The following is a 12470-nucleotide window of genomic DNA, read 5'->3' on the forward strand; positions in this document are numbered from 1 at the left end:
TAAAATTTTGCTTTTAAAAAGGATTATTTCTTTACTCAGCTTTTGCTCCAGGAGTAGCCCTGAATTATTTCTGAATTTGTAATCCCTTTTGCCTTTTAGGGGCAAAGGAATGACTTTAATTTTCTATGTGAAACTTGTGGAAATGCTTTACTTACAGAAATTTGTATAGTAATAAACCAATAAAACTAATTTGTGTTTATCTTAATAAACTGAAGAATTTATTTGGTAATTTCAGTACAGCAGTTGTCATAACTGGGGAATGGTTTGAAGGCATTTGTGGAAAAGTCAAAAATACAGACCATTAAAATGTAAGTAATTTTTCCAGACCTTAAACTGATGTTTTTAAAAGCCACACATAGCTCCAAACCTGTCAATGTTGAAAGATTTCTTTGTTTGTGGTGTGACTTTTTATTTCATAACAACCCTGCCTTACTAGCAGGTTGGGAGTATCTTTATGGATGTCAGAATAGGTATCTTTATGAGTGAATGTCTTTTAATATTTGTTAGTTTATGCTGTTCTTAAGGTGGGATCACTGTAAGACTGTGTGACTGTACCTTGCTCCTATTCCATGACTGCTGTTGTTCTTGGCTCATTTCTGGATAGCAGACTGGTGGGAGTGTCCTCTGGTGGTTAGCAAGATGCTCTTTAAATCTTTGCAATCTTTTTAATCTGTGCCATTTTTTTTTATTCTGTGGCTAGCACTACAATGAAAGTGATGCCTTGAAGACTTCAGTGGCATTCTTTTAAGACAGTCTAATATGGGGCAAACTTCTGCTGTGCAACAGTCTACAAGCTGATAGAGGAATTGTTTCACTGGAGAATTTGCTCTTTTAAAAATTTACTTACTGTATTTGGCCTGGTACATGTCCCCTCAGAAATCTGGCTGTGTTCTTTGGCATATGTAAAATATTTTGTAAATAGCAACCAGACATTATAATAATATTTTAAGATGCTGAAAGAACATTGAGGGAATAGGAAATATATAACCCTTTTGGTTGCTCTGTCCAAAAGATAAGAAATTATTTTTTGTTCAAGTTCTAAGTCCGTTATCTTCAAGGAATGTTTCTTGGCTTGTAACTGTCTTCAGTTACTTCCTTGTCCTAGAAACATGATCATGCTTGGGATTAACTGCAGAGCATAGCCTTTCCATGAGAAGGGGTTGCTATAATTTTGATATCACCCAATGTCAGAATACTTTTTAGCACTCTCTGAAGAGCTAATTTTAAGAGTTAGGATCTTCCTCTGTTACTTGCACTTGGAAGCATGACTTTTTTCTTGTTCAAGTTGATGAAAATTATGCCATGAAACATAACAAGGTAGTTCTAAGTATGTCTTTTGAGAGCAGGTGGTACCCCCATAATGTGGAGTCTCCTCTGGACACATTGAAGACCTGTCTGGTTGCATTCCTGTGTGGACTACCGTAGGTGATCCTGCTTTGGCAGGGGCGTTGGAGCCGATGATTTCCAACCTCTAATGTACTGTGATATCTCGTAATATTTGAAGCTAATTTTATCTCTGGCCTGAGGAAACTGATATAATTTGGGATATCTCAAGTGAAGTAGAATTTTGCTTGTTCATCTTTAGTTGGAAAGGTGATTATGAAGTTCTGTCTGTAAAAACTCATCTTACAGCTAAAACTTATAGATACTTTTCTTTTACAGCTGCATATTAAATTAAAAATTAGTACTTGTAATTTTTGTCTTTTCAACAAGGAACAAACAATTGCCTTTTTAACAGTAGGTTCTATTTGCTTTGTGCAATCAGGAAAGATTCCTTTACAGAGGAAAGCTGTATAAAATAGTGGCCTCCAACTAATATAATGTCAAGTTGATATTTTATGGTAAGCAGCAGCACAGAGCAGCTTGTGTCAAAGGGCATAGGGTGGAGGGGAATGTGTTGGAATTTTATTTTGGTAGTGAGACCCTCCCCCCCCCTTTTTTCTTTCACCTCAGTTGGGATCCTTTTTATTACCATAGAATGGTTTGGGTTGGAAGATCATCTAGTTCAGCTGCCCTGTCACAGGCAAGGGTGCCTTCAGTAGACGAGAATGCTCACAGCCCCATTCAATCTGCAGCTTTCCATTATAACAGGGTAATTAACATTTATCACACAGTTTATCACTATCAAAACAAGACTTAGAAATTTTTGTATGGAAATATTCTTCTACTAGACAATGTTTTGTTTTGTGTAATGACATACAATTGGGTTCATTGTTCAGAAAGAAGCTGATTGTTTAAATGTAGGTAAGTTGCTTTGAAATAAAATCAATTTTCTGTCACTCACTTCTATTTTTTCAAGTACCTGCTATTTAATTACTGTCAATTTAATATTGACAATGCCTTGTAATGCCCTTTTATTAGAGAGCAAACCAACATACAGAATGACTAAATGTTTTAGAGCTCCATTAAACACACATCTTCTGAAACCACTCTGCTGATGCTTCATTCATGAGTTGACTGTGTGAGAACTAGACCTGGTTTATTTTCATTAATATCTGTTTAGAGCTGTATTACACTTTGTGCAAACTGCTGAAATATTAGATTAACCGAGAGTGCAAAACAACAAAGACTGGTTCTGGTCCTTTCCTGGGCTGGGTCAATGGAAGACTATGTAGTTAGGAAAAAAAGTCTGGGTTTCTTTTAGGGAGAGGAAAAGGAGGAAACTAGATCTGACCTCTTCTATCTTCACATAAGATACAGGCTCTTAAATCACAGAATCAAAGTATTGTAGGGGTTGGAAGGGACTGCTGGAGATCATCTAGTCCAACCCCCCTACTAAAGCAAGTTCACCTAGAGAAGGTTGCACAGGATTGTGTCCAGGTGGGTTTGGAATCTCTCCAGAGAAGGAGATTTCACAATCTCTTTGGGCAGCCTGCTTTAGTGTTCCCTCACCCTCAAAGTAAACTTTTTCCTTATGTTTAGGTGGAACTTCCTGTGCTCTAATTTGCACTTGTTGCATTTTGTCCTATCACTAAATATTGCTGAGAAGAGTCTGGCCCCACCCTCTTGACCATTTAGAGACTCTTAAGCTGGATCTTTAGGTCAAACAGCCCCACATCTCCCAGTCTCATATTGTAAGAGAGATGCTCCAGTCCCTTTATCTTCTTTGTACACTCCATTGAACTCTATCCAGTGCTTTCTTGTCTTTCTCAAACTGGGAAGCCCAGAACTGGACACACTACTCCAGATGTGGCCTCACTAGGGCAGAGTGGAGGGAGAGGAGAAACTTCCTTGACACTCTTCTTAATGCACCCCAGGATGCTGTTAGTCTTGCCCACAAGGGCACATTAGTGGTTCGTGGTTAGCTTCTTGTCTATAACAATTTCCATGTCCTCTGCAGAGCGGCTTTCCAGCAGGTCAGCCCATAACCTATACTGATGCAGGAGGTTATTCCTCCCCAGATGCAACAGCCTACATTTGACCTTAGTGAAGTTCATGAGGTTCTTCCCAGCTCTCCAGCCTATCTAGATCTCTGAATGGCAGCACAGCCTTCTGGTGTGTCAGCCACTTCCCCCAGTTTTGTATCATCAGCAAACCTGCTGAGAGTACACTTCATCCATTGGTGAAGATGGTGAACAAAATGGAACATCATGGTTTCTTTCTCCTATTCATGAAATGAACCTTGTGGAGAGGGACTCTAAATTAAAGCTATTTATAAATACAATTTTTAGAATCACTCAGATTTCATTTTGTTGTCATCAGTTATATGCTTTAGGGCAAAGCCCCACAACTTCCTTAATAAATTTCACATTTCACTTTTGAGCTACTGTAGAAGCTTTGTATCTGACTTTTTGGTTCCCATATTATCTATAATTGTCTGTCCTATGAACATAAAAAAATAAACCCAGAGAATTCATCAAAATGGAACGCTGTCTGCAATGAAGAATGGATATTTATATGTGGTAAATGTTAAGTATCAACACTTTGTCTGCAGTTGGATCAGGGGATTAACAGAAGAGACTATCTGATTTAAAGTGTTGCAGTAAGATAAATACCCACCCTAATATAGCAGGATAAACTGGCAATGACGAAAGAAATCTACTACTCATTGCTTTGTTATTTGCTGCCTGATTGCATACTGTTTGACAGTTGACCCTCTTTTTTTCCATTTTTCCCCCCACTTTGAACTGGACTGCTTGTGCTGGGTTGCCAGTAAGCACTGTTGTCTCTCAACACAGCCATTAAATCTCTCACCTGTGTGTCCTGTGCAGAGCTGCAGCTGAGAGATAAGGTTGGTCTCTCACATCAGTGAGCATTGATATTCCCGGCTCTTCTTTCAAGGGCATTTTGCTGTGGTGAAGCATCTCAAATGACAAGGAAATCATACAGGCATGTTAAATACTCTTGCTAGTCTGAGACAAGTAAGGATAAATGGAAATTGTTTTAAAATACATTTTAAAGCTGTTAACAGAGTTCATAGATAGCTGTAACTCCCATTTTTAGCCAGGAGTATTACAGGCCTATCCCAACCAGCGTCATCTGTTAAATGATGTGTAGTAAAAGAGACAACCTGTCCTTGCCAGTTTGAACTTAAAATCCAAACCAAACAAAGGGCTCTAAGCCCTTCTGAATATGTGTTCCTGTACTTTTTTTTTTGACCAAGGTCACATAGAAAGTTGTGTTGAGAAGTAAATCTGTCTCTTTGGTGTTTTGCTCCCCTGCCAGTCTATGAGCACCTCCATGTTCCCAATGCAAACTGAGAAGGTGCCTGAGATTTCAGTGTTTCTTGCAGCTCTCAGAGCATTTGCCTAGCATCCTGTGTGTGGCATGGATCTGTTGGAATGCATCCAGAGCAGTGCCACAGAAATGATCAGAGGGCTGTGACATCTCTTCTGTGAAGACCAGCTGAGAGAGGTGAGGTTGCTCAGGCTGGAGAAGAGAAGCAACTCAGCCCTTCTTACACTACATATTAAGTGACTGGTCAGCAAAATCCCGTATACTGAGCAAAAAGCATCCAGCTGTCCAAAGACAGGTGCTTTAGTGATTATTTAAATATCCCAAAGAATCTCTCAGGGCCTCTGGCACATGGTTCAGAAGACAAGGGCCTTACAGAAGTCCCTTATCAAATTTGTCAACCCTCTACATGTGTCTTGGAAATCCTAAAGTATCTCCCATTACACCAGCTATCCATGCTGAAGCAATGAAATCAAGTCCCAAATCTGCCACCTAGAATGGCAGTGTATGTACTGGGATGTGTAAATCTATGTTTAGGTCTCTTAATTTAAAACTGAAACTTATGCAATTTAGCTATGATATTGTGTAGATAGACTGCCAAATAAATTTAGGTAGCACTGCAGGATTGTGATCCTCTTCTGTTGTTGGGGATTCATGTGCATGTTATGTAGTCTGTAGGTGGTCATCTGTTGGCCTTCTGAATTGAGATGTCCTGACTTCTGAACTGTGGCAGTGCATTTTATGAGAGAGGGTTCTGTAGGCAGGAGCCATAACCATTCATGTGCTGTATGGACCTGGCACAAAGAAGGATTTGTAACTATTTCTAGTAGACAGAAGACACATGCATTGATTTCCACCCCCTCACACCTCCCTGCATATACTTGGAAGCTGAGGACCATGAATGATATTGCTGTGTTAAAAGTAATTGAACAATTCTGACTCAGGGTTGAAACTTGTGTATAGCTAAATGAGACAGCAAAATGTTGTTGCCTAAATGACATAGTCATTTATTCAGTCACTGAAGTAGTCGCACATTATCATCTGTGGGTGTTTGAATTGCTTGGTATTATCCTTATTGAAGGAGGGTGAAATCATTCATAATGTTTATGATTTTCTGACTCCTGAGACATCAGATTCTGTTATCTGCAAGTGTGACTAACACAAAGTTATTACAGGAAAGTTACTTTTCCAAAAATTAAGGCCAGCCCAGGAATGGTTCAGCTGGGGATTTTCCAAGCTCTAAGAGTTTCTGCTTGTCTTGTTAACTTAATTATTTAGGGTTATTCTAAGCGTAATTAAACGTCTGTTCTCTTGGTTTTTTATTCTGTAGAAATTATGTGCTTTTAACATTTTTCAGACTGTAGGAAGGGTTAATTGTTAAGAGGAAGAGTGAATTGAGACTTTTTTTTTTTTTTTTACCACACTTGTTGCCAATGTAAAATTTGTAGAAACTTTAGCTTGGGTGTGAAACTCAACTTAGAAAAATGAGTTGTTTTGTAGCTGCTGGATAGTTCATTTTTTCTTATTTATTGTAAATGCAGTTACATTTTCCATCCAGAAGATACTTTATTGTATAATTAATCCATTTATTATCTTAGGAGGGTTTAAAGATGCTCTGTATGCTCTGTTTCATACTTTTGATGTTGTTGTGTTCCATAGCCTCTGCAAATTTATGATGGTAGCAATTTACAACCTAGGAAAAGCTAAGTTGGTTCAGACAGAATTCCTCTGGCCTAACACACTCGTTTCAGCTGTTCCTTCCTGGAGTGTTTGCTAATGGACATTGATGCAATTGCAAGCTTTTTCATCTATTAACAAGAGTATACATCAAGAGGTAAATTCTTCACAGCCTTGCTAAAAGGGGCATAATTTAACAGAGTAATATTTGATGGTCATTCTTTTGGGGAATTAAGAATGGGAATATTATTTCTGGGTAACAGTGATTTCATCTAGCATCCTGATGCTAGCTTACAGCATCAAGTAATATATTTTATTGCATTCGCTTTCACATCTCCCTTATCTTCAGGTATCTCTCTGAAGTGTGTCCCGAAAATATCAGCCTTTTTCCCTTCAACATATGCAGGGTGTAAACTGCAGTATAACTAGAGATGAGGATAACTCCTCACTTCCCAGTTCTCGGCCAATAGTCTCCTGGTCTGGTGTGTTCTTCTGCCTCAATTTATCTGTTCCATCCTTTTGGAGGAATCAATGCTCAGTGTAATATAAAAAAAAAAATAAAAGAAAAAAGAAAAGAAAAAGAGATGGATGGTCATTCTGTGGCTGAGCTGAACCCTGCTTGGTGTTGAATATTCCACTCTTTCAATGTCTTTGTGAAAGCCCTCTTTGAAGGAGCTAATTTTGCCTTTCTTATCTTCTGCTGCAGACAGAGAAACAAAGAATGGTCTCTTTTTCTGGGCTGTCTCTTACATTGCTAAAATTTTATGGGTTTAACAAATATTTATCTTTTATACTTCTGTTTAAAAACAGGATTGTATTTGTAGAAGTCTGTAAAGTCTGTAAGGTAAATAAGGGACCTCAGTTTAAATACTTTTGACTTGGATGTAGGCTGGCTGAGATGGAATAAGGATACCGATAATTAAAAATGTTTGGGTCAGACATAGCATGAATCTGTTTATGGTGTTTCACTCAAGCATCAAAGGGTCATTGATGCAGGGTTTCTTTTTATCATTTGAGATTTGTACAGCACCAATTTACACCTGTAAACAGAGCTGCTACAGAAATTACCCCTCCGTTACTAGTATTAATGAGCAGAAGCTTCATCCAGTGAGCAAAACACTTGCATCTCAATTTTGCTGAAGTTTTTGGTTACAATGTGGCTGATGTTACTGTAAGGTGCAGAGAGAGCAGAGCTTTCCTAAGGCTTAAACTGGTAGTAGTTTGCTTCCAAAAGGAAGATCAGAATTTTGCACTAGTTTAAATTTGATTGAAAACCAAATCTAATCTGGAGAAAGCAGTCACTATTAATCCATCTAAAATTATCCAATAATACAGTGTGTGTGTGTGTTGTAACATTAGATGGGACTACAAAAAGTTGTACAGTGCCCTGAAAAAAAAAAAACAAAACTTCACCTAGTTTTATGTCTTGATTTCAAATGAGAAGAGAATAGTAATAAATAGAATATGACATACATTGAAAGATGCAACTTGAAGTACTCAAACGCTCTGTAGAGTTCTTCTGTTAGGCAATATTTCTTTTTAAGAGACAAAACCAAGTAGGTTGTTTCTGTAAAGAGCTCACTAAAATACCCAAGTGAGCTAGAGTGGTTTTTAAGAGGAAAAAAATAGGTTATGCTTAGCAATAGGCAGGAAGAAACAAGAACTGTAAGGAATTGTGATCTCAGTAAGCTTGCCTTACTCAGATGGAATGGAAAAACCGCAGTGATCCTGTTTAGAAAGGAGGTGAATAGTAGAAGTGCAAGAATAATCATGAAGTGAAACAGGTCAGTTCACACGGCATGTGCCAGTTTTCATAAGATTAAGGAGATGGGCTATTGGAATCGATAAGGGACACTTAAAAAAAGAAAAAGAAAATAAATTCTTGTGGAGCTATCCAGTGAAGCTCTTTTCCCCATTGTTTTCCTTTTGGATGCCTTTCTAGACCTCAGTGATGAGCATGGTCTTCAACTTTTCAGATGTTTGTTGCAGAGTTTTTTATCCTGTTGGTCCATTACTGCTGAAACTTTCATTAGGCTTGGATATAGATAACTCATCTTTGCTTTCAGTGTTTCCTTCCAGCTCTTCGACAGCCATTCACTAACTTCTTAGTTTTCTGATAACACCTGCATTTACCACATTTGTGGTGGTGGCGAAAGAATAAGATGGGAAGCTGAGTGGCCTGAGTCTAATCTGAAGCTTCTTCTGCTTTTAGGTACCTGAATGTACAGTTTTGGTGCAAAGAACTTGAGATACTCTCTACAAGTATCTTCATTCTGAGTTTCACAAAGGGTATGTGGCTGTGATAGTTTTAGACAACCTTTTTTAAATGCCGACAGCAAACTGTGCATGGCATCACAGAGCATGGTAGAAGCTGCAATATCTGTTGATGGTGCAGTTAAGCAGAACAGTGTCTTATGCTGAGTTATGTGCTGCTGCTAGGTTTGTATCAACAGTTAAATATTTTAATTCTACCCGTTAATCTGAGTTACCCATAAATGTCATCTCTAGGCCAGCAATAATTAAAAGTAATTTATGGATCAAAGAATGAAACATTAGAGGAAAAATAATAATGAAAGTCTGGGATAAAGATAAACTGCTTGAAAGAGCCCAGCACAGAGCCACAAGGATGATGAAGGCAGTGGAACATCTCCCTTGTGAGGAAAGGCTGAGGGAGCTGGGTCTCTTCAGTTTGGAGAGGAGAAGACTGAGCGGGGACCCCATTCATGTTCATAAATATGTGAAGGGTGAGTGTCAGGAGGACAGAGCCAGGCTCTTCTCAATGATGTCCAATGATAGGTCAGTGGGTGCAAGATGGAGCATAAGAGGTTCTATGTGAATATCAGGAAAAACCTTTTTACTGTGAGGGCGACAAAACACTGGAATGGGCCACCCAGTGAGGTTGTAGAGTCTCCTTCTATAGAGGCATTCAAAACCTGCCTAGATGCGTTCCTGTGTGACCTACTCCACATGATCCTGCTGTGGTGGGGGGCGGTGCGATAGATGATCTTTTGAGGTCACTTCCAACCCCTAATGTTCTGTGATGCTGTGATCCATGCTGGAGGACCTGAGGTTCTTTAGCCTGGAGGAGAGGAGACCTTATCAATGCTTGTCAATATCTAAAGGATGGGGGTGGACCCTTTTCAGTGGACAAGAGGCAACTGGCATGAACTAGAACACAAGAGTTTCCATCTGAATATGAGGTGAAACTTTACTTTGGGAGTACTGGAGAACTGGAACAGGCTGCCCAAAGAGGTTGTGGAGTCTCCTTCTCTGGAGAGATTCCAAACCTGCCTGGATGTGATCCTGGGCAACTTGCTTTGATGACTGTGCTTTAGCAGGGGGTTTGGACTAGATGTTTTCCAGAGGTCACTTCCAACTCCTACCCTTCTGTGAATCTGTGAACTTTGGAAGTTTCAACTTTGTAGATATTTTATTTTTATCATCAAAAAACTTGCAAAGAATAAACAGACCACTGAATCAGCAAGTGATCACTTCACTTAAAGCCATTGCACTCAGCTGCATACTGTTACATTTGCAAAGGAGTAACCCTAAGGACAAATGGCATAAAGGCTGCCGGTGCAAAGTCCTAATTTCAAGGGAAATTTTCATGTTCCATTCTTTGAAGGGGTATTGGCTTCCACATCACACACAGACATGCCTCTGATCTTTCTGAAGATGAGTCACAGTGCAACCTGTATGTCTAAGTACTGGGATCAAATTTGCTGTGTGTTGATCACTCCTGGTGATAGAACTTGATGTTCTCTAATCTCGCATGTGGGGTTTTATAGTGAGCTTTATTACAAAAGAAGACAGAGAGATATTAAAAGCAGAATGCTTTTTTGTTTGCTTGCTTTGTTACTGTTTTCATTAGTGCTCTGCTGTAGATTTTAAAATACAATAAAGTACCAAACATTACCTTGAGCTGAGTAGCTTTAAATGCTGGGTTAATTTACGCTCAGCACAGAGCTTTCAGAGTCAGGCGATCTTTTTTGCCAACATAAGCACTCAGCTGAAACAACAGCTATGACTCAGTTGCCAGCGAACGCCGCTTGAATTGATTTAGTCCGAGTTCAGATTTAGCACATAATCATGTTCAATTTGATCCACTGTGCTGCCTAGAGATAAAAGGGTTGAAAAAATAGATTTAGCTTATGTCAGTCTTTGTGGTGATGTCATTGCCATGAGAGATGGAATAGCGCTGTTACTATGCTGTGCCTGCTCAGTTGGTGGGTGTATGAGGGAAAGGCAAGGAGCAACTCAGTTAAGTGCAAAGAGCTTGTGTCGGAGGCTTGCAGTTATTGTCAGCACTGAAACAGAATTTTGGACTGAACTGAAGATTTTTTTTTTTTTACATTTTAAATTTTTTTTTCTCCTTCTGACTGTTACTCTGAGGTTACCTAACTCTGTGTACAAAAGGGGGGGATGCCAGCTCGTAGCATGGACTGTGATGTCTCCACTCTGGTTGCCTGTGGAGTTGATGTGGAGATTTTTGCCAACCAAGAGGTTAAGGTATGCACCTACCATTCTTTTGTTACAGATGCATCTTAGAAAAACCTTTGGGAGCAATAGGCATCTATGTAGCAGTTCAGAACAAGGAGGCAGATGAGATTCTGCTGCAGTTGTAAAAAATCTGTTAATTAAGGGAGAGAAATATGGGAGAGAAATGTGCTTGTTTTTTACTGTGTTTTCATAAGCTGAAAGAATAGGCTGGTGTTTACTCTTTAATGATATAAGAAATGGGTTATATAACTGACATCTGTGCCTCTGCATGTTTCATATTCATAACATTGTTAATTTTGTCGAGATAGCCCAGTATCACTTTTTAGATCAGCTGTGCTGTAAATATTACTTACTGATGTTGATAAAACTAGATTTTTTCTGAACAGTAGCTCTTTCTTTTCTTCAGATCCAAGTCATGTATACAAGTGTAAATTTTTTGTGAAGGGTTAGAAGTTTGGAGGGAGTATTTTGGTGCCTTTGCAACATAAGAGAACACAAAAAGTTGTGCATCTTGCATATCATACGAATACCTCAGAAACAATGCTTAAATCTAAAGCTTGATATTCTGGGCTTATAGTCTTTTAATTAGGCAACTGCTGTAGACAAGTCGTTGTGTGTAATTGCTTACATATTACTGCAAGAAAATCACTGCAAATTAAGTTTGAAAGAAATTTTAAGTATGCTTTTCACAGATCATCTGAATGAGCTCCTGGGTGTACCACAGTAATACTCAGCAGTTTCTTTAAAGGACAAAGACAGACGACATTAGTTTCTAATCTGATTAGTATTGAAAGAATGGAACAGGAGGGAAAAAAAGGATTTGCGAACTGTAGGTCAAATTTCAACCCCCCGTTCTGTTTGATTCTTAGTCAAATATTGAAGCCAATGAAAATATATGGAAACAAACCCACTCTCATTTGCAAGAGGTTATGATGATTTTTATTTCCCTGGTAGTTTGTTACCAGATGATACAACGTATGCTTTGTACAGATGCTTTCATATTGCAGGAGATTCTTCCTAATTTAAGCAGTTTAATGTTGGATTAGCAATAAAATAGTGAATAATTTGGAGGAACTGTTCAGGTGAGCAGTCTTGTCTGCACTGAGACATGTTTCTTGTAGTGTTTTGTAGTAAAATGTTAATCTGCTTATTCCTTTTTTTATATAATTTTTTTTTTCAAATTAAGAACATTGTTGTTTTTTTTTAAACTCAGGTGTTACACCTGCATTGATACGAGTGTACATGGAGCAACTGTCTTTTTAGTGTCTGGTCCATGTTCAGCATGAGACTATCCAGGAAATCAAAGTTGCAGTGGTTTTATTATGTCCTTATTTATATGAGAGCAGTAATGAAAAACCAAGATTTTGGCTTCTATAAAATAAGCAGAAAGCTTTCCATTGACTTTGCTAAGACCTAGATTGGCCTGATTTAAGCTGCAGCATCTGGAAAGTGTGGTTCAGGAACATGGAATAAAAGAGCACAAAAGGGTTACAGAAACATTACAGGAACTGTGATCTCTTTCATGTGACTTGGACTTTCTGTACTTTGGTTAAAACTGCCCTTTTGTGTGTGTGTGTGATGTCTGAACTAAAACGTTGAGTGCAAAGACTTTGGGTTAT

General features: G+C 38.6%; 1 protein-coding gene across 2 annotated transcripts in view; it reads left to right on the top strand.

Annotated features, from left to right (window-relative positions):
* The window catches only part of RCAN2 (regulator of calcineurin 2), an 84036-nt gene that overhangs the window by 38613 nt on the left and 32953 nt on the right, over nucleotides 1–12470 (top strand). Inside the window, exon 1 of one of the 2 annotated variants that reach the window (XM_009905302.2) lies at nucleotides 10462–10860. The exons of the other annotated variant lie outside the window; for it this stretch is intronic. Within the exon in view, the coding sequence (XP_009903604.1) occupies nucleotides 10774–10860 (87 nt within the window). The 5' untranslated portion in view covers nucleotides 10462–10773. Of the gene's footprint in view, nucleotides 1–10461; nucleotides 10861–12470 lie in introns of those variants that run through there. 2 annotated transcript variants of the gene reach the window in all.

This window comes from Dryobates pubescens, chromosome 3, assembly GCF_014839835.1.
Source record: "Dryobates pubescens isolate bDryPub1 chromosome 3, bDryPub1.pri, whole genome shotgun sequence".
Classification (NCBI taxonomy): Eukaryota; Metazoa; Chordata; class Aves; order Piciformes; family Picidae; genus Dryobates; species Dryobates pubescens.